We start from the raw sequence: 21,471 nt of genomic DNA on the forward strand, positions 1-21,471 counted from the left end.
AACCTGCATCAAGGCACCACAAAGCATCAATCCAATTTTATATGCTATAACAAATATGGCACATATATATATATATATATATATATATATATATATATATATACATATATATGGTCTGTGCTTTCTATGAAAACACCTTGCAAGGTCCAAAAATAATCTGTATGGTGACAGTAACTAAAGCGAGAAAACAGATCCTTGTCTGAATACCCAGAAGAAGAATCAGTCAGGTGAAGGTTGAAAAAAATACTGTGAAGGTGGCGAAAAAAAAAAGTGCAACAACTTCTTGTTCAAACAGGAAACACTTCACATGCATCCTCTTTTTATAGTGCGTACTTGTCTGGAGCCATATAGCTGCAGTGTCGGAGGAGCAGACAGCTGAATGAAGGGCATCATTTCAGAACGCTCCTGTGGGCAAGCGATGACAGATGGGTAGAGCAGTGGTCTGGGAGCTGAGAGCAGAGAGGAAAAGAATGATTAAGTGAAGGTGGGGAAAAAAGACCACAGCTGAAGTGGAAGACAGAGACTTGTGTTTAATTATACAGTGAGGGAGTAAAACCAACCCTCCTGGCCTTCTTTTTTTAATGTATGCCAGTGTCAAGATTAGAGGCTGGATGCATTAATAAATGGATTTCTGTTTGAATTGTGTCTAATCGTAAGCGGTGTGTGAGTTTGTGTGTGGGTGCATACCTGTGTGCCCAGCCTGGAGAGGTACCGGTTGCGTAAGCCAAAAGCAGACATGGGCGCTAGTCTAGCAAGCTCGCCCTCTGTCAGCTTACTGGGTCGCCTTTTAATCCTGCAGGAATAATAATAATGTCGCCATCTTTATCATCTTCTCCAGCAAACACTAACATGAGCGCGATTATATTCATATTACCAGCGGGATTAATCACCCGAAGCCCGCTGCTGAAGGCCGAGAAAATAACTTAGCGCCACTGCAAAGAAAAACTTGTACAATAACAAAGAGAACTCACATACTTTCAAAAATGGTGTTTAATTAAATGCCATCGTTCCACGAACAATCTGGTATCAAGTGTGATTTGGTTTGAAAAAAATAGTTGCTTTACTTCTAATCTCACTCTTTGATTGTACATTGGATCTTGTGTAATTTCTCAGTCATGTAACTTTGTGTACACAGTTAACACTTCATAACATTTGATTTTCTGTTAAGCAAAGGCGGCACTGCCGTCACAACAGCGTAGTGCAAACGAGTGACGGGCGAGCAGGGCAGCACGTTTCTGACACATCGCAACATTTGAACTTCAGTGCGTCTGACCGTCTTCTTACGCGCGTCGGGCCTTTTCCTTAAAGAGCAGCTTAATCACCTGTGAACGCACGCAGCGCCACTCACAGGTGGGGCTGCTGTCACACTGTGCCGACACTCCCTGCAGTACAGGTGACATCGCTGCAGCAAAGTGAGGAGTTAAACCCTGGGAGGTCAGCAAAAACAAGACTTCCAGCTGGTATTAAGTCGCTCTTAGTATTCTGATGAGTTATTTGCCCGACTGAGGTAGTGAATGTTTATTATCCACAATCTACGAGACCAATGACAACACAGGGAGACAAATCTCCTTCTATGTAACTGGAATGGTGAGAGGAAACAGAGTGCGTTGTCCCACCGTTCAGATGCAGCAAGCAACAATTTGGGGCAGCGCTTACAGCAAGTTAATAACCTGAGCTTGATAAACGAGCAAAATACAGTCGACAAAACATAATTTGTAGATGTGGATCTGATTCTTTAAAAGGTCACATTAATAAAACAGTTTGTAAAAAGTTGAAATTGCGAATATCATCACACAGGCAAAGGCATTCAAAAGTGCGCCTTTCTTTTTTTCTCATCTTTCTTATCATTGCAGTAATGTGCCATTAATTTTTATGAACTTCTAAAACCGGCCAAGAGCCGATAAAAGAATTAAGAAATAAAAGAATTGACCAGTAAAGATTTAAACATTAAAGAGCTATGCTCTTTTTGAGATCAACAATAAAAGGTCAACGATGCATATAATTAAATTGAATATGAACTCCCTCTGCCTAAGGAGAGTCCAGTAAGGAAGATTTTGGTTGGCAATTATTGTGAATGCAGATGGACATAAAGGAACTGCTGAGTTGTGTGCGATAGCGCAAGTAACAGAGCCCTGCTGAGAAGGATTTGTAAAAAGAAACCTGTAAAAAAAACCCTCCAAAGTTACCCCTATATACACATAAAACAACTGAATTAATACAGGACTCTTACACTGTGAGCTCCATTAGAGTGAAGAAGTAATAAAATCAATCACCTTTCCACAGGATAAGAGTCTCATCCTCTGCTGAACATTTAAAACGGTTAAAACACTTTGTTCTGCAACTTATGAAACTTCGTGCTGAAGTTCAGCCGACACACGCACGCTCGCGCACGCACACACATACACACACACACAGAGCAGTCAGTGGAGAGTGAAAATTGGAGATGATGTCAGTGTGAGGAGTCAGAGAGGAGCTGTGGAGTCCAACCTGACGAGAGTCATTTGTCAGTGTCCTGACTGGGACATAATACACTCGTAACACGGGGTGGGTCATGTAATAGCCGGGGGGCCAGACAGTCAGTTCTGCTGGGAGGAGCCACAGATGACAGCACTGGGCGGAGTCAGTAGCGCAGTCCCGCCCCATGGCAGTTGATTGACAGCTCTGGGGTGGACAGTGCAGCCTGCTGCCTCTGAAGCGCCCAGGACTGTGTGTTCCCTCATCATCATCATCATCTGGAAGATATCAGTTACAGCACGGACCGGAAAGCGTTAGTCTGTAGTTTCACACAGTATAAGCTATATACAACATCCAGCATGTCTTGTATATAGACTACACAGACTAGATTAATGAACAGAGTGACAGATAGACAGATGGAACCTCAGTGCTCATTGTGATCACTCTCATGCCAAGAGTGAGAACAGAAAGCAGCCAAACGCAGCAAAAGAACTCGTGTGGTTTGGTTTTTTGTTTTCAGAAAAAAAACAAACCAACCACAGGTGGTGTTCCATTGACATGTGACACTCAGCATGCAAGCCTTCTATTTTTAAATTCCCATGTAGTGCTAGTTAGGGAGAACCGTAAATGTACCAGGACTAAAACACAACAGATTTTTTCCTCTTCTGTGGCTGTGTTCACGCCTGCAGTCTGGACTGCTTCTAACACGGACTGTGATAGCTGACACTGTGCATTATTACCTGCAGGGCCATGAGCAGCAACTCAATAATAAGTTAAAGCCCAATCGGCCAGCATATCCACAATAGCACGACTCGTCACCTCTTCGAGCTCCTGAAACTTCTAAACTACTAAACCCAGGAGCTGTAGATGAGACAGTAAAATGAAGCATGATTCTGCAACTCTGCATGCGAGTCATGTAGTTGGACTCTGCATGCGAGTCATGTAGTTGGAGAGCAGGATATAGGATCAAAAAACAAATCAGAGTCACTGAATGTGGACAATGTCAACCCTATCAAAATTCATTTAAAATCATGCTCAGTCTGTTAAATAACAAGTAGGAAATATACCAGTTTCAGTATTTGGATTAAATTGACTGCATGGGGTTAGTTAAAGACAGGAAATGAGCACAGGAGCTCTTACAAGTGTTCCTGTCCTAAATATGCTTGTGCCACTTGATTATATGCGTGGCACAGGCATATTTAATTACGTTTCTGAGATGCTTGTCTAATTGTTGGGTAAGTGGGCGGAAAAGCAGCGACGGAGGGTGAAGAGGGGTCAAAGCTACTCACTCGGCATCTGAAGTGGCTTCTTTCTGGAGTTTGGCTCTGGCTGCGGCTGACCGGTTCAAATCTCCTCCTGGTGCACGAGAGGGAGACGGAGAGATTAAGCAGTGAGTGAGTCTGGTGGTAAGGAGAGGGGTGGGGTGTGCTGAAGAGCGACGGAGTGAAGTGAGGAGATGTCACATGAGAAACGTCTTGAGGTGAGAAGGTGAAGGAAAGCTGAGGGGAGTGAGAGAAGTGAAGCGGTGGGAGAGGTTGAGGCCCGTCTTACCTCTGAGATAATCCACGAAGTACAGCGCTACCACGGCCATCAGTGCGACTGCGAGGAAGAAAAAACATGCAGATAACATCACTCAAAAGCGTCGAGCAGAAGTAACTAGAACTCATGAACAATATAAAAATAATAATAGTAATAGTGCAGCCCTAATAAACACACACACAAACAAGCAGACAGACAGACAGAAAATACTGACGGCAGATGCAGGTGCAGAAGAACACCTCCAAAAGCAGGTACCCTCTGACGTCCAGAATGGCTCCTGCTGCCATGGCGATGAGAGCAAGTCCCAGGTTCTGGATCGACTGCATGCTGGTGGACGAAGCCAGAAGATCAATGAAAAATGAGCGTCTTCACGTTGGATATGTGTCGCATCGGTCATAATGTTGCAGGTACATTACAGGTACGTACAAGCCGTACGCTGTCCCCAGCTGATGCTCAGGGACCACAAAGGCCACCATGGGCCACAGTGCGCAGGCCAGTAAGGAGTAGGAGACGCCCATCAGGGACTGGAAAAAACAAGCAAGGAGACACATGCTTCAGATATTCCAGGGTATGATGCACCAGCTGAAATGGGTAACCTGGTAAGATAATATAATAACATCCTACTCTGGACGTTGAGGAATGGTGCTACAGAGAAATGTTCAGTTATATATTCAACTCCGACTGCTATCCAGTGGGAGCTTTACATTACACAGAAACATAATCAGTTTTTTAATTTCTTCATATGCAAAAGCAACTAAGGCTGGAATTAGTCTGCACATTAAAACAAACGAGGTGTCTGTGCAGCAAATCAACTGCAAGTAGGACATAAATTCAACAATAACTTTCATTCGCTGACTCAGAGTTTTTCTATTCAGCTTGGATGCCATTAACAGTCCCAGTGAATACTGGCATTTCTTTCCTTCTTTTAATTCATCTTACAACTCTATGAATGTACAAAAAAAAACATTTGTTACGGCTACAGCGCATGAGGGCGCCGGGCGCACTACCATAGCGATCCAGGGGTTCCAGAAGGTGAAGGCGAGCATCATGTGAGCGGCGAGCGTGCTGACCACAGCTAATATCACCCAAGCCACATTCCTCCCCGTCCTGTCAACCACAAAGCCCAGAACTGGAGACGCAGGGGCTGAGATGATGTACACAATGCTGGGGGAGACAGGGAATAGCATGAAGGGTGAACGCTACAGAGACACAGCTTTAAAGGCTGCAGCACAAGATGCATGACTATCATGCCTTCAGGTAGACTGGTCTCAATGGCGTATTACACCTGATCTGAGTTACCTGTTGACAGCTCTGGCTTCGGCTGGGGAGAAGCTGAATTTTTCGATGAAGAACACCCTGCAAATAAAAAGAGAAGATGACAGGCTCGCGGTGCTGCTCGCCCTTTACATTGATGTGACCCCGAGAGGAGGAGAAATTGAGTTGGCTCCTGCAGCAGGTACTGTAGCCCTCACTCTTCCAGCCATTGTTTTCTACCCCATTTGCATAACAACTATTTACTCTGGAAGCTCTGCCCCTCAGTGGAAACACCGTGTCAGTTGCTAAGTGATTTGAGAGTGCCTTTCAGTGAAGGAAATGCAGGTTGCGAGCGCTTCAATTGGTTTCTTTCACTGCGAACCCATTTGTCAATCCTCTTTCCATTTCTGACTCCCCCTCGCTCCCATTGTGGCTCGATGACAACGCAGCATTGTGAGGTTGCACTGCTGATCTGTCCTCAGACTCCGCCATTGTGCTCATTTAATGGAGGTCCTCCATTTAATTCACACCACATGATTTAACCGAAATATCTCCAAGTGAATTACATTATTCAAGGACAAGTAATGACCAATATATTTTCATCAAGCACGAAGCCAAATACGCTGGTCCAACATTTTGGCAAAGGAAGCCCTTATTTTCAGAGTTATTATGCACAGAGATCATCTCTCAATTTTCTCTGGTGGAGTAAAGGTATGTAGAAAAATCTGAAACCTGGGTGGCATTTTCTTCCACTTTCAAATCTTACTAATTAAAGGATAAGATGGTGATTTTCCGTGTTTTTTTTTCTTTTTGTCAACATCCCACAAAAGAGCCAAACCAACAATGAATTAATCTTATTAACATGTACTGTCTGTGTATCCAAAGCCTGATATATGTTTTTTTCCCAGTGCCAGACGTCTACTGTTGTCTATAAACTTAAAAAACTGGCTTCTTCCATCCTTCATTGTTTGTTTGTCGCAAACAACATCATTATAAGTAATCTGCAGCTGAAAACAGTCCACAACATTTACTGCTGTTTGAGCTGTGTTTGCTATAAACCACAGCGCCCGGCTGTTTTAGTGATTTATTCAGCCGTCTGCTTTCGCTCCCTCGCTTTCACGTGTTGGAAAAAGAGATCCAAGAAGTTTCCTGTGCGCACTAAAGGCTCACGTCTGTCCAATTTTGAGAACAAATTCCACAGGTGTGGCGTGTAAAGACGCTGATGAAGCAGCACGGTTATTAAACAGGTGTGGTCACAATGAAAGGCCACTCTGAAATGCGCAGTTTTATCACACAACACAATGATTTCACATGAATAGGGCCACAGATATGCAAAAAACTTGGCTGACATTAGCAAAACACACTGAGTGGCCACTTTATGACATTCACCCGTACAGTCTGATACAATCCAATCCATACACAAATGTTCACTATTTGATGACATTAATGGAAATGCTTAAATTAAAATTTTGTCTTCCCTATTTACATACATGATACATGACAAATCACCATTAACTATGTCCTCAATGCTTAAAAACAGCTCAATGTCAAAAGGAAAGTGAAAAAAATGAACATAAAAGGCGGCATAAAAGTTGACTTAAAGTCACAACAGTTGGATTGGATTGCATTAGATTGTACAGGTGTACCTAATAAAGTCAGCACTGAATGTATAATACTAGATATACAACATAAAATAATAAATAACATCAGATTTTAGCTTTTAATAAGAGCTCTGATCTAAAAAAACACAGACCAATATTTAGAACTTGTACAAATGTACAGATAAATATGACTGAATAGGATGGTCTCATGATATTTGATGAAAATTTAATGAGAAAGTAAATGTGTGTGTGTGTTGCAGTACTCACTGTCCCAGTCCAATAAAGGGGAAAATGGCGACATAGTAGCCGACACATATGATAAAGATGAGCCACAGGGTGAAGGGGAAGTCTTTCACATCCGTCAGCTTTATCACTTCACCTAACACGGACGATTAACACACATGTCAGCCAGAGAGCAGCATTTGCTTTCAACAACTGTAAAAGAGGAGGCTTCAACTGAAAAGTCAATGACATGCCTGGCCTGAATGTCAATTAGAGATAACAGAAACAAAACGCGGCCTCAGTCTGTCGTTGGCCACGCTGATTGTGAAAAGCACTCTGGTAGTTATTGACAGCCGAGGCCAAAGAGGAAAAGACAAAAACATCTCGGTATCAGTACCCGTTTTGCCTTCTTCCTTGTGGAGGATCCTCTCTGCTCTTTTGTCAAGGAATGCCAACACCAGGGCACAGATGAGCGAAAACAGGCAGGTTACGGAAGCTGAGGACGGAAAAGAAATGACGTTCATGTGAATTTATCTCAAATGGTCAGATTGAAGTTTAATCAGCAGTGGCGGGGAAGACAGATGAAGAAGAGAACACACAAGTGCAAGGTGTGCAAAAGTGGAAGCACTAAGAAGTAACTGGAGAAAATGATCAAGAATCGACACTTCTGCATGTGACTCATCTGCAGCAGCCGGCAGCACTTTTAGTTCTCTATACCACTTCTCTCTTGCCTCTGCAGGCTGTGTCATCTGAGATCACCAGTTGCAGAGACGTGATATAGTATCTCTAGCGGAGACTGTGATGAAGCACATGTAACCCGAGTCTGGATGTTTTAACATTAAATCTTCTTGTTGAGTGAAGCACGTGCACCCAAGCCAAAGCAGAAGCGGCTAATATTTACCTATCATGAGCGACGCGCCCAGTGTGATGTGTCCAGAGGAGCCAACAAGGTTCGCCACTTTGCTGTACACCCAGCCCATGATGTTCATGTTCACTGTGCTGCCCTTGAGACGAGCGCAGAGGAGGGTGAGTTGGACTTAAGGCAGAAATCCGCTGCATGAGCGACATGCACTTTGTATAGCATGCGTAACTTGGCGTTGTGCTCGCGCTGCCCTTACCAGTCGGGCCATGCTCAGCTGAAGGCCGAACACCAGATTCAGCTCCTTTCCTTTGAACCAGTTCACTGCATACGTGTTCTGGGCTACAGCCAATGACTCTCCTCCAATACTGCCCAGGGAAAAAAGAAAGAAAGAAAAAACAGGGAGGGGGAGCTATTTGAGTACAAGACCAAACTGGGAATTTTGGGAAACATTAGGCTGCGTATTAGATTTTCCAGGGTGATTTTAAAGACTGTCCTAGTGAAAGACACCAAATGTGTTCGGATGCATGTGCACTCTGATATATATATCAGAGTGCAGGGAACTGGCAGCTGTATGTCAATTTGTTAGATTATGTTGGTAAAACGAGCAGGTTTTAACATAATAGCGAAATTATTTTCTCACCCAAACACAAAACGTCCAACTTCCATCAGCCAGAAACGATTCAGCAGAGCTCCAGTCGCAAATATTACCTTTTCAGAGTGGAAAAGTTAAAATGGAACAAAGAGAACGATCTAATTGGCATCAATCTTCTGTATTTATTGGTTCCTATTTTGATAGGTCATAAAAAATAGAACTTTTTTGGTGATTATATTCTCCTTTTACACAGAATACCTTTCACCTGTAGATTTCAAAGCGAACTTACCTGTCCAGCACATACAAAGAGGGAGAAGATGATGGTTCCCAGCCTATTAAACATAGAATATATAAAATGAACAAAAAATGAAAGATCATACTGACCCAGATTACAAGAACAACAGCTGCACAACTCTTTCACTTTCACTTTCGGTGAATATACAGAACAAATGAAGTCAAAATAAATGCGACTTATTGGTCTTTATACCTGATGCCAAAAACCCTGTCCAGCAGGAATCCCCCAAAGAAGCAGAGAACCACGTTGGGCCACGAGTACCAGGCATACAGCTGCATGAACTTTGCGGTGTTCAGGTTCAGATCCTGGTACAGTCAGGGAGGAGACGTGGCTTGTCAAACACTGACAGCTGCTTTGCTTTGACTTTTCATTCATAACAAGGTGTGAAACACAGAGCATATTGTGTGGATGTGAAGTGAAGTCCTCTAGATGCAGCACAGAGGAGCAGATACATTTGAATGCTCTGGTTGGATTATTATGCAGATTTCACTCCATGCACAGATGTTTCCCTGAATGCAGAGCCTCATCTGTCTTCGGTGTAAAAATCTCTGACTGATGGGGCTCCATGTGTCAGTCTGGGCTAAATGTGAACTGCTGCATTTAAAGCATATTAACCAGGTGTACAACTTTCATTTACAGAGGATGGTTTACCTGGATGACTTCACTCTGAAGTGCAGCCGGGTTGTCGTAACAGAAGTAGCTTCCTGTAACAAATTAACTACATTAAACACAGCACATACACATTGATGCTGAATTTCTTTAATATTAACATGAGCCCCGACGGGCAACAACACAATAACCCTTCTTTAAACCAAATGTAACTTATTAAACTTAGTCCCACATCTCCACAAAAACCATTCAGGGTGCGTAGGAAAGTTAGAGCCGTATACTGCTCACCGAATCCCAAGAAGCACATGAATAACAGGACAACCACTCGGTGCAGTAGGTGGCTGGGGTCGCAGATGGCCGGCATCGGTCTGCCGGGTCCTCTGGCTGTCCGTCTGCCGGTTGACGGCTCCTCGTCCTCGTCTCCCAACAGGCTGCGCCGCTCTTCGTAGTCCGCCATGTTCGTTTGTTTGGGATTTCCTGAATGGAAAGTTGACGGCAGTGGGGAAGACGTACAGCGGTCACATGACCCAGCGGGCATGTCACGTGGCGTTAGCCATGTAGCTTTTAGCACTCGGCTATCCAGTGTTTAAGTCGCCGCGTGCTTGCGGAGAAGTTCGAGCAACACGCGGGAGCGCGCGCAGCGAAAGTCCAAAGACGATTCATTGATTTCTTAGAAGACTGACGGTTAAAAACAGATACGGTGACGATAAAGAGCCACTAACACGAACATGAAAAGGCACAAGTGCATTATTCGATTATCGGCATCTCGTAATTAGGAGATTATATCTTGTAAGTATGAGGAAATACGAGATAAAAATGGTTCAGAGAAATTGAAAGATTCCGGTCGTCGATTTCGCCTTTTGTGGACTTAAAAATGATAAAAATGCAATAGTAATGTAATTGTAATGCAGAGAAAAAGAGCAGTAGAAATAATATATGGAGGCAAAAAAATGAAAAAAATGCAATTAAAGGAGACCTCCGTCTATTTTACATTTAAATCCGTTTAGGGGTCTTGGGGTGAATATGTAAAAACAAACAAAAAGTGTTTAAAGCCTTCTGTGAAGTGTTGGGCAAAAATTAGAGAACAATTATTTTCTACAGTAGTTCTTTGTTTACTTACTGTGAAATGATAATAAAAAAATACATGTCACATCAACACAATCATCAGACTAAGTTAAGTAAAACTATTATTAATGCTACCTTTGTGGCTCCAGAGGAGGAAGCATGACGTAGAGAAATCGCCTTAAGTGATGTCACTTGAGTGAGCGTTGGTTGGGGTTGAAGGTCACAGTGAAATAAGTCTGGGGTTGATGAGACAGAAAGAAGTGAGTTCATTAGGCCTCTGCGGGCTGCTGCTCGGTGGTTGACTCAGGCTGAGGGGGCAGGAGTGGAAAAGAAAAAGGCCACCAGCAAGCAGAAAGCCATGATGCATTTGTGTAAAACAGTTCAAAACACCTCACATTTTATAGGCCGTTGGGGCATCCAAGAAGGCACTTTACCATCTTTTTTTTTTTTTTTTTTCTCAAACATAGGGGCACCAGTGCTTCTAGACAATAAAATATCAGGGCTGTGGGTCTGACAGCCTTTTTTTTTTTTTTTTTTTTTTTTTTGGGGGGGGGGGGGGGGGGGGGGTGTCCTTTTGCCCGTTAGTGGTCAAAATTTATTTGCTTTGATGGCCTCTCTCTCTACGTTGCCTTAATGAGTGTCAACGTTAAAACTAATTTTTTCTCCAATGTTGCAGCTCTGTTTATGAGTTGAGTTTGATTTAAATGTAGGCGTCTGTGATCTAAAAAAGTACATTTCAAATTAAGTCTTTGAGAAGAGTGAGGCAAGGCTGTTCAGTTTCATTTTTTCCTCTCAGTCAAAGTTTGAACAATTGGACAGTGTGTCAAGATGACTTTTTTGACCTGCATCTTAAGTCTAAGCTCTAGGAAGCTGCCAGGAATCCATTTCTCTGGGGCGTCTTGACATGAATCCGTTTAGAAGCATCTGCTGATTCGCATCGCTGACATGTAGAGTCTCTCCGACATGCGAGCTGTAGCACCTCGCGCCATTAAGTCTTCCACATGCATCCAGTTATATGAAACTGTCAGCCCCCACATCTACCTGCCCCCAGTTCATCTGGCTCTTTTCTGTCCTCAACTTGTGTCAGTGCATACTGCTAGGCAACACTATCTCCAGGGTTTATTTAATTTCCATGAATGTCATTTAGAATTTCTCATAATTCACTACTGCGGGGTCATCTGTCAGAGGATTTAATCTGAGGGTGACGAACGGTCCTTCCCCCGGCTGCAGTCGGCGCTTCGACCACTCTGTAGCTCATTAATTTCCTGCCCGAACATCAGCCTCTGTCGCCGCCAACAGAGGTTGGGATGGAGGAAGATCATATTTCATTATTACATTAATCAGACCCACATGCAGACACGATTGTAAATCAGGTGGGAGGTGACATTAATCCTGCAGAACCAGTTTGTGAATATCCTGAAACCCGTCATCGGGGCTTTGCAGTGTTGGAAAAAGTCAATTCCATTCCAGTTCCGTAATTTTTTTCTCCTCTTGTTCAATTCAAGAATTAATGACACTTCTGCAATACTACTTGCAAAAGGCTATACGCCCTACTTGCATACGCGTGCAGCTTCTCAGTGTGTGCCCACATTTGGTTTCCATTCATTATCAAACTCAGTGTTCTGCAGAGTGACATGAGTCTGCATTTCCTGTTGGTCACTTTCTCAATAATTATTAAAAGTGCCTCAGATACTGATCACTATGAGTGATAAATCATAGCATCATCTCCAGGCATTGTTTACATTTTAAAGAAAAATCTCTCAACTCTCCTTTCACTTCTTCTGTGATGTTTTCAGCCTCTTTTACAGCTTTAGCTTGAGCATGTTGTGAACTATCAATCACATCATCACCGTCTGTGCCAACACGCTGTGGTGGAGGAGCTGGCTTTAGGTGGTTTTACCCTCCGTTCTTATTGGCTGCCTCTGCTGCACAGCTAGGTGCTGTGTGTGTCTGTGCAAGCCGGTGCGGTCAAAAGACAGACAGATGCAGGTTTTAATGTTTCAGACTTGTGTCATACGCCCTTAACCAAGTTACTCATCACAAAGATTAGTAGCTCTGTTATTACTTTAAAGATTAATATGAAGATTCCCAGTATAAAAATTGAACACCATGCAATAGTACTATGAAAAATATGAATTTTATTATCACTGTTATTGTTGTTGTTATTTATATTACACATAAGTTATAGCTGTAAGCAGTGTCTATTGCAGTCCTATGTTCCCTGCTCATTCTGTTATCATCCAGTCCCTGGTCACATTGTGCGTGTGCTGTAATCATTGGATGTGCGGAAGTTCTTTTAAGGGAAAGTGCAGTTTGAACGAGATTACAGAGAAGGAAGCTGAAAATGACAGAAAGCACAATTAAGGAAACGTCTTGGATGACTTAGCAAACGCGGGGCCATAAGTGCTCAGTTAGTACTGTATCAAAAGCAGTGGCCACTGTTGGCGTCGTCCACACATGTTTGACTGATCCCATTGCATTCATTTTACAACATGTGTCATCAAGGTAAAACGCTATGTACAAGTACAATAATACATTCTTTCAGGGAGCGTCTCATCCCGCCTTCACGTTCACAGTTATTAACTGTGTGCCGTTGCACATTGTCCGGTCGCACACATTGTTTACACACATTTTTACTGCGGCATCCCGTTATATGACAGTCTGTTACCCAGGGCTATCTGTGACATCTCCAGCTGAGTGGATGTTGCCGTGGGAGACTCCTTGGTGCCTTTGTGGAGTGGTTTACGGCAGAGTGTGGCTGTCAGCCTCTTCCTAAACACCTTACACAGGAACACATAGATAAGGGGGTCCAGACATACATTAGTGGCTGACAGCCACAGGGTGGTTTCCTTGGCAATGTAGAGCGCATTCTGTGCCTTGCAGTGACTCTCCATGCTGCCGGTTTGGGTCAGAGTGTAGGGAACGCGGGCGAAGTGAAAGGGGGCGAAGCAGACAAAAAACACCCCCACCACCACAAACACCTTGGCTTTGGTTCTGCGACTGGCCGCTTGAGATCTGCTCTTTGAGGCTTTGTATGACTCATAAACCTTCTTGCTTATGAACGTGTAGCAAACCACCATCAAGGCCAGCGTGCCCCAGAAAACCACCTGTGTACACACATCAACAAAACATTCTCACAGTGTTTGTCACGACATGCTCTGAGCAGTAGGTTCATGCGCACTGTACTCTATGAATGAGAATTGATCTTTCCTTCTAATTCTCAGCAAGAAAGCAAATGCATGTATTTCCTTAATTTAATAGCTACCTGACAGAAGTAGTTGAATCCCACATGCCAGAGCAGGCCAGCTTTGTTCTTCATGGAGGTGCACTTCAGTCTGCCTCCAGAGATCCGCGGTGTCTGGTCACTCAGGATAACGTTGGGTAACGCTAAAGATAGCATTACCACCCAGACGGCTGCACTCAGCAGCTGACCAGCACGGACCCGCTGCAGGGCGCACTTCCCAAAGGGCTTGACTATCTTCAGGTAGCGGTCCAGACTGATGAGGCCCAGCAAGAGGATGCTGATGTACATGGTGATGTAGAAGAGGACCGCAGAGTATCTGCAGTGGAAGGCGCGTAGTCGCCCGGAGCCCACACCTGCATCACTTAAGACTTTCAGAGGGATGGTCAGGGTCATCAGCAAGTCGGCCACCACCTGTTTATGAAGGATTTTTCTTAATTAGCCAGTTTGGTCTGCCGTTCTGACAACATTTATAAAGCAAAAGTCCTCATGTCTTACCACATTTTTAAGTAAGACCACGAATGTTGAGGTGCTGGGGATGTTGAAGAAGATCCACGCAGCCAGGGAATTCAGTATGAGGGCGAATACGAAGAGGATGCTGTACAGACAGGGGAAAACCACGGCTGTCACACTGGTGTCCCGAACGCACTTGATGGAATCGTTTAACAGGGTGTTGTTCATCTTCTGATCTTTGCTGGGCCTTCGGAGGGGCGAGAGAGAGAGGAGTCATGATAAGATGAGAGCACTGAGATGTAGATAAAGCAAATAAAGAGACATATAAAGACATAAAGACATGATGTAAAGAGCGACCACTGTATTAAGTTGTTTATGAAACAATTCTATCATTTTGTCTGCCGTTGACTCACTCTATGATTTTGGGTTATTTTTTAACTCTGTCCTTTATAACTGATGTTAAGACTTAAGTCTGAAGATTCTGGTTTCTTCCTCTCTGAATTCAACAAGTAAAGGCCTCTCTCTGCCAATTTCAATTGCCAATTTGCTGATCATTGCCTCAATTAATTGATTGTTTATGCGACCATGATTGTTTAGATTCTAAAAATCCCAAAATTGCGAGAAATGGCGTCACGATTACGCAGAGCCCAAAGTGACACCTTCACACTGCTTGTTTTGTCCAACTCACAGTCCAAATCTCAAAACAATTGAAAATAAACTGAAATAATTCGAAGGAAAAGCAGCTTGTCCTCAGTTTTGCAAAGCTGGAACCATGAGCCGAACGACTGTCAAAATAGTTGCAGATAAATTCTGTGTCAACCGAGTATTTGATGAATTGACCGATTATATCAGCAGTACTTGTATGTACTTTGGGTAGCTTAAATGTTAAAAAATATCATATTTCAGGTCAGAAATCTTAATTTGTAATTAATGCTGGAGACTGTATGTAGTGGAGCAAAAATTTTATTTCCCTCTGAAACGTAGTGAACAGAGGCAGCAAGTGGCATGAAAAGAAGACTCAAGTAAAGTACCTCAAATTTGTAGTGTAGTTATTTAAATTCCACCAACTAATTCCTGAATGTGTTCACTCTGAATTCTCCTCCTGTCTGACAGTATATCTGCCTGGTGTGCTGCCTTTACAACGAAAACATTACCAGCTTAAAATAACACTGAGGCCAGGAGCAGGTGCTATGGAAACCAAGATGTACGATGCCCTTTTTGTTCTGTTTTAGTGTGCACACTAATGTTAATAAGGTCTGACACAACTATTGTTACACAAATTCTGTCTTTTTGCGCAGGACGAAGCCACTCGTGAAGCCAATAATTGAGACTTACCTTCTTATCGTGTCCTTATTGTCTGTGACTGTGGGGCACGAGAGGAATAGTGAATAAAAGGGTGAAAAAATAGAGGATTTCAAAAAAAGGAAGAAGTGAAAAATCCAATTCCCTTTTCTCTTTCTTACCAACTGAGAGCAAATGCAATGAAAGAAAACCCAAAATTGAAAAACCTCTTAGTGTTACTTTAGTTCTTTAATCAATCAAGAAATAAACTGCTCCTGACCTGAGGAGGTTCCAGCCTCTGTGTCCGTCTCAGTATTTCTCTCCCTCCTTAAGTGTGTGTGTGTGTTTGATGCTCTTACAATGGGTGGTCTCTGGAGTTACTGTGTGGCTGTCTTGTCACAATCCCAATGAGTTAGCCAGTCTTCCTCCGGGTGAAAGACCCTTTCCTTCCTTGCTTCCTGTTCCAATTGTCTGCCGAGAGGCTTGTTCTGCTCCGTGCCAGTCCCCCCTTCCTCCGCTAGCTTGCGTCAGGCTCAGTAGCTGTTGACGGCCGAACACCAAAGCCATGGACTCATTTCTCGACCCACATCCAGAGACCTCCTGCACCCCACAGCTCCTCCCTCCATCCTGCAGCTTGTTTACCCCACCTCTATCTGTCTATCTTTTGTCATCACGAGACTCAGTCCCTCACCAACCAGAGACAAAAAAAAAACCCCACCACACATTACACCACTGGCTTCTTATGAAATGTGTTTTTATGCTTCCGCTACTCCTTTACCATAAATGTGATGAGAGGAGAGGTAACTTTTTTCACATGTTGTGCAACATTTGTGCATTGCTTTCATGTACTCATGTACTGTGTGTTTTCGAGATAGCACAGGAAGTAAGTACTCAACAGTCAACATTTTAGCAATTAAACATATTTCCAGTGTAGCTATTCACAACAAATTGAGACCAGATATTGGTATTAACTGAATAAAACTACACAGATAAAAAAAATCATAACACTCCAATAAAAAAAGTTAAGTGTAATAAAGTGGACTGACACAGGATAAAAAGTAGTGAACACTGTGAGAAAAAGTGCTGTGCTGTGCTAATAATGATCAGCTGGGTTAGTGCATGTTGGTAGGTTAGAGCTTCCACTGTCTGAAAAAAGCTGACTCATCCCTGAACGCGAGTTAACAAATGATTTGTTACCAAGCTGTCACAAACAAATATCTCATGATGTTTAGAGGCAAAGAGCTTTCCCAAGACCTTTAAAACGACATTAGGCAACATAACAATGACACTGGTCACTGACGCATTCCTCAACTTCTAAATGTTCCTAGAAGCAATCCTCGAGTGAAGGAACATCAGTCCATCATCAGCGACCACACGCAGGAGCTCCAGCCGGGCAGTCAGAAGAGCAGCCTGGGACCAAAGGACCAGTTGAAAATCAGCAGGTAGAGGCGTCACAGAGGGAACAACAGGCAGTGCACTCCACCGCCGCGGTCTCCGTGCACAATCACCCCCGGAAGAGTCAGCCTGTTTGAAGTTTGCCACACAAAACAAACAAACAAAAGTCGAGCTTTTTGGCAACAATACGGTGCACCGTGTTTGGAGGAGAAATGGCTCTGCATATGAGCCTAAAAGCAGAAAATCTGCAGCGAAGTTTGGAGGTGGAAGCATCGGGGTATGAGGCTGTTTCTCCTCTCGTGGTACTGGCAGAGTCCAAATCACCAAAGGGAAATTCTGTGAGAAGAATCCAAAAGCCAAAATCCCACCTGAACACTGCGGCAGATTAGTTTCTTCGTACAGGAAGCATCTTGACGCTGTCATTACAAACAGGCCTCTCCACCAAGTATTGAGTACATTTCAGTTCGCTTGTTCAATACTTTTTCCTGTGTCGTTGCACTTTATTGCACAGAACGTTTTTTTTTAAGAATTAAAATGTTTTTATCTGTGTAGTTTTATTGAGTTAATACCATTGTCTGCCCTAGATTTCATGTGGGTTGCTGCATTGAAAATATTTTTAATGAAAAAATGCTGACATGCTTGAATACATATGCCCCCCGCTGTGTTCTGTATTGTCTATCCATAACACAAACACAATGATCTTTCACTTATGTTTGACTCAGTTTGGCTTTCTTAGAGTTGAATTCCCTTTTGTGCTTTCTTGATAAAAATAGTGGCCTTTGAGAAGAACACATTATTTCCTGTGTGATTTTACTTGGATCTGGACCAGGGGTTATGACTAGTGGGAAAAACACAGCTGAGAAATGACATACGTGTTTACTACAGGCCCCCTTGTGAACTTTCAACTTTTGTGACAGGAACTTGTTGTTGCTCAACCAGGATCTGGTTTAAATGACAATGACAGACACTTGTAGTTTCCAGTTTTAACAAGTTTAACCTCAACCTTATTTCGCTTGCACCACGATGTACCAACAGATAATGCAAACCCTTACCTCATTTCCCAGCAGTCAGATTTTCTGTTGCAGAATCTTAAACTTAGCAGTTCCTTTAGGGACTGTTCACAGGATGAAAAATGGAAAATTAAACAGCACTGAGCACACTTTAATTTGCAGCTGAACACATTCTTGATCGATGAGACAGTGAAACTGATGTTTGCGCACTTCCTTTATTCAATGCAGTAAACGCCCATGCAAAGTGCTGATTAGCACGCCGCAAATTGATGACATTGGCTGATAGGCACATTTCAGACAAATCGGCGGCACCCATTTAAAGTCATCTTTACTGTTACCACGAACACACAACTTCAGAGTGAGATGCAAATGTGAACTAGCTTCAACTTAACTTGCTTTGCATGGAGGCTTCATTTATAGTCTCTCTCCTAGAACTCTATTTGCCTTCTGATTTTGGACATCCAGACCTCCTATAAAACCTTTGTTGACATCCCCCCACGCCCTCCAGCATATCACCCTCTTGTCTCATGCCGTGTATCTCATCCATCCTTATTGTATTTCCTGTTAATGGTTTCCAAGCTATTTACAGCGACACTCTGACAAGACACAAAACAGCTTCAACTTGCAACTTCAACAAAGAATATGCAACAAATAGCTAAATATATACAGTGCGTAAAACAGGAATCTGACATTTAGTCTATAAAATCTTCTATAAAACCTGAGCTCAGTCCATGTCAGAGTCTACTCTGGTGACTTGCCTTCTGCTTTCCCTGCTGAGGCTGCTTGGAGTGAGATGGACACGCTTTTCATCATTGACATCAGTTTCTCCTTGAACTCCCGACACAGGAAGACGTAGAGAAGCGGGTTCATGCAGATGTTTGTGGTGGCGAACCAGAGGCTGAGTTCCTTGGCGAACCTGCCCTTGACCCGAGCGCAGCTGGATTGGGAAGAATGGTAGACCTGCTGGAAGGTGTACGGGATCCTGACAATGTGGTACGGTCCAAACGACACAAAAAACACAATGACAACCAGAAAAACGCGCAGCTTGATCGTCTGCTTTCCCTGGCTGTTATTGCTGCCGGAGTTTCGAAAAGACTGGATGACCTTGTTTGTGATGCAAATATAGCAAACCGCAATGACCACGCTGACGAGGCAGAATAAAACATTCATGTAAATCACTATACTTTCATGGACCTCCAGTCCGGCAGGTCCTTTCAAGTCCATGCATTTGGTGATCTCTGCCATACTGGCGAATGATTTGTTACTGAAAATGATATTTGGCAAAGCTGTGCTTCCGAACAGTATCACCCAGATTGAGCCTGATATCACTCTGCTAAAGGTCAGGCTCTGACCACACAACTTGCTGCGGGGGCTCACGATCTTGAAGAAACGGTCCAGACTTATTACACCCAACAAAGTGATACATGTGTACAGCGTGCTGTAGAAGATGGGACTGACATAGCACGAGAGTGCGAACATCATGTGCGGCGCCCCCAGCAAATCACCTGCAGGCTTGATCAGGATGTTCAAGGTCATGATAATGTCGGCGGCCACTAGATTTTTCAGGTACACCATGAAGGTGGAGGTGGACTTGAGGTGCAGGGACACCCAGGCGGCCACACCATTCAGCAGCAAAGCTATGGGGAACATCAGAAAGTAGAGAGCTGGGACGAATTTTGCATCATAAATGAAGCTGTCACACGCCGAGTCATTGTGAGACGTTTGGTTCAACGGCATCACTGCACCTGAGGAAGATGATAGTTTAAAATACATGTTAGAAATCAGCTAAAGAAACATGCATGTAGGCTCTAAATAATGCAAACCGTCCCTCTGAATATGTGCAGTATTCATGCTTCTACACTCACTGTGCTGCTGGTGTCAAAGGGAGGATCCATACATTCATCCACTGACTGCCGCTGAGCCGAGTCCGCGTTGCAGGCTAAGCGAAGCAGATGGAGCAGCGTTGTTTAGTTGTTGTTTATGATGTTGTAGTGTAAATCAATGAGATTTTAAGCAATCTTTTTATTCTAATCTTTTCCATGATGCATGTGTGCCATCTTCCATTTAGTGATAGATGAGTTCATTTACAAAAACAGACATCTAAGGTTTATTTATTTTCTTAAATCTTTTACTTTATTGTAATATTAAACTGATGTTGGGTTGTTTAATAGCATATAATGACATTTTCATAAATCAGATTTTTTATTATTGTGCACTCAAGGGAGTATCAATCAAACTGATGTTCTCGTTTTAAAAATGGCGTTTATTCATTTTTATAAATGAACTCCTCCAAAAACAGAAATAAATAAGTTTAAATACATTTGAATCCAAACTCAGAATTTTTTCTTATTGACTTGCAAGTGGATGAAGAAGTGATTAATTGAACTAGTTAAACACATGCCAACCTTACACTATTACAAAGATTGCTATTTATTTTCAGTAACAGTCTCCTTCCTCTGCTGAGAACACAGAGCTCACAGAATCTTTCTAACCCAAAGCCATTTCTGAACAGTATGAATCAAATCTGCTGTTTGTGACTTGGTATAGTTTTAGTTTTAAAAAGACGAATCAAACAAATATTTATTCATTTTTGACGCTGTTGTTTTTACAGCAAGCTTTGTTGTCTTACATCCTTAGCTGTGAGCATTTTAACTGCAGTATTCTGTCATTTTTGTGACACTATGGAAACACGCTACGCTTTTCTGGATCATAGCACACTATATCAGGTGTATCATTGATCACATACTATATCATGAAGTAAAAATGTAAGTAAGACACATTCTGATAATAACTTACAGTTGACGACTTGACTTCTCAAACACAAAGCTGCAAGATGACCAAGATGGTCAGTGCACTGACATAATATCTGTTTTCAGAAACAGTTGATTTTCCTAGCAAACAAATTAATATTTCAGCTGTGTTAAGACTGGCATGTCATCAGGGTGTATGCAAAAATAGGAAAAACTTACTGGTCTTTTGGCTGGATGGGTGAGGAGACAGATTTGAGGCAGGTGCAGTATTCTGTGTTTAGTGCACAAACCAAAATGAGCTGCAGGAAACACTTGTTATCTGCTTGAACAAAGGAAATGCAACAGCCCCCAAGAGAGACATGAGGTTTGGTTTCAGTTCCATTTCAGTCAAACCAAATTAGAAATATTTAGGTTAGTGTGTATTATTGACCAAAACTATTGTTGCATTGTGCAGTGGTTAGAGTTTTGTGGTGACAAACAAAGTAGGCGCGTTGGTATGTCTTTTGAATTCTTTATTTCCCCTTCTTGGCACTGAGGAAGCCATTGTTGTGTACACACATAGTTTATTACTTAGAGAGTAATTAAAGATAATGAAATCATTTAATGAGGCCAAACTGAATACAAGAAACCTATTCAAACAAAATGGATTAATTTTGGCAACTGAGCAATGCTCTTTTGCAGAGGAGCTATTACAGTTGGATACAGGATTTATGAGAAATGTGGAAAGATTTATGATACCATTTATTTTAGCCCTTGAAGTAATAGGCCAAAACTTTGTAGGATGCAATTACACTGTTCTTTTGTGGAGCAGAGAAATGGGAAGTCCACTCTTCTGTAATGTTGCAGGC

General features: G+C 42.8%; 3 protein-coding genes across 9 annotated transcripts; all 3 read right to left on the reverse strand.

The window, feature by feature from the left end:
- Window positions 1–269: 269 nt before the first annotated feature.
- mfsd1 (major facilitator superfamily domain containing 1) lies at window positions 270–9,918 on the reverse strand. 2 transcript variants are annotated; one of them, XM_041940018.1, is made up of 17 exons: window positions 9,717–9,918; window positions 9,471–9,523; window positions 9,012–9,124; window positions 8,814–8,856; window positions 8,573–8,640; window positions 8,189–8,297; window positions 7,972–8,074; window positions 7,468–7,566; window positions 7,116–7,227; window positions 5,293–5,349; window positions 5,001–5,157; window positions 4,420–4,517; window positions 4,208–4,320; window positions 4,006–4,053; window positions 3,744–3,810; window positions 688–793; window positions 270–449 (listed from the first exon to the last, which is right to left on the reverse strand). In XM_041940018.1, exons 1-17 carry the CDS (start codon window positions 9,883–9,885, stop codon window positions 390–392), a joined length of 1,575 nt encoding a protein of 524 aa, XP_041795952.1. In that variant the 5' UTR covers window positions 9,886–9,918; the 3' UTR covers window positions 270–389. The 2 variants fall into 2 exon arrangements, with proteins under 2 accessions (XP_041795952.1, XP_041795951.1); XM_041940017.1 differs by lacking the exons at window positions 270–449; window positions 688–793 and adding an exon at window positions 973–2,732.
- Window positions 9,919–12,614: 2,696 nt separating this feature from the next.
- On the reverse strand, window positions 12,615–18,048 carry LOC121609700 (P2Y purinoceptor 13-like). 5 transcript variants are annotated; one of them, XM_041941391.1, is made up of 5 exons: window positions 17,916–18,048; window positions 15,828–16,008; window positions 14,233–14,434; window positions 13,759–14,148; window positions 12,615–13,600 (listed from the first exon to the last, which is right to left on the reverse strand). In XM_041941391.1, exons 3-5 carry the CDS (start codon window positions 14,413–14,415, stop codon window positions 13,127–13,129), a joined length of 1,047 nt encoding a protein of 348 aa, XP_041797325.1. In that variant the 5' UTR covers window positions 14,416–14,434; window positions 15,828–16,008; window positions 17,916–18,048; the 3' UTR covers window positions 12,615–13,126. The 5 variants fall into 5 exon arrangements, with proteins under 5 accessions (XP_041797325.1, XP_041797327.1, XP_041797326.1 ...); XM_041941393.1 differs by lacking the exon at window positions 17,916–18,048 and adding an exon at window positions 15,523–15,550 and having other exon boundaries at window positions 15,749–16,117; XM_041941392.1 differs by lacking the exon at window positions 17,916–18,048 and having other exon boundaries at window positions 15,749–16,117.
- Window positions 18,049–18,102: 54 nt separating this feature from the next.
- Window positions 18,103–20,905, reverse strand: LOC121609637 (P2Y purinoceptor 13-like). Of its 2 annotated transcripts, XM_041941320.1 has the most exons (3): window positions 20,843–20,905; window positions 19,739–19,812; window positions 18,103–19,618 (listed from the first exon to the last, which is right to left on the reverse strand). In XM_041941320.1, exon 3 carries the CDS (start codon window positions 19,608–19,610, stop codon window positions 18,615–18,617), a length of 996 nt encoding a protein of 331 aa, XP_041797254.1. In that variant the 5' UTR covers window positions 19,611–19,618; window positions 19,739–19,812; window positions 20,843–20,905; the 3' UTR covers window positions 18,103–18,614. The 2 variants fall into 2 exon arrangements, with proteins under 2 accessions (XP_041797254.1, XP_041797255.1); XM_041941321.1 differs by lacking the exon at window positions 20,843–20,905 and having other exon boundaries at window positions 19,739–20,008.
- Between the last annotated feature and the right edge of the window lie 566 nt (window positions 20,906–21,471).

This window comes from Chelmon rostratus, chromosome 7 (assembly GCF_017976325.1).
Source record: "Chelmon rostratus isolate fCheRos1 chromosome 7, fCheRos1.pri, whole genome shotgun sequence".
Taxonomy (NCBI): Eukaryota; Metazoa; Chordata; class Actinopteri; order Chaetodontiformes; family Chaetodontidae; genus Chelmon; species Chelmon rostratus.

Bases quoted from the DNA above. Each gene is read 5' to 3' on its own strand.
- mfsd1 (XM_041940018.1), bottom strand. From the start codon at position 9,885: ATGGCGGACTACGAAGAGCGGCGCAGCCTGTTGGGAGACGAGGACGAG. The intron at 8,075-8,188 runs GTAAGGGCAGCG...GCTCGTCTCAAG, and splicing joins AGCTGAGCATGGCCCGACTG to GGCAGCACAGTGAACATGAA. The intron at 4,054-4,207 runs GTCAGTATTTTC...TCTTCCTCGCAG, and splicing joins CTTCTGCACCTGCATCTGCC to TCGCACTGATGGCCGTGGTA.
- LOC121609637 (XM_041941320.1), bottom strand. From the start codon at position 19,610: ATGCCGTTGAACCAAACGTCTCACAATGACTCGGCGTGTGACAGCTTC.
- LOC121609700 (XM_041941391.1), bottom strand. From the start codon at position 14,415: ATGAACAACACCCTGTTAAACGATTCCATCAAGTGCGTTCGGGACACC. The intron at 14,149-14,232 runs GTAAGACATGAG...CTTCATAAACAG, and splicing joins TGGTCTTACTTAAAAATGTG to GTGGTGGCCGACTTGCTGAT. The intron at 13,601-13,758 runs GTAGCTATTAAA...GTGTGTACACAG, and splicing joins GATTCAACTACTTCTGTCAG to GTGGTTTTCTGGGGCACGCT.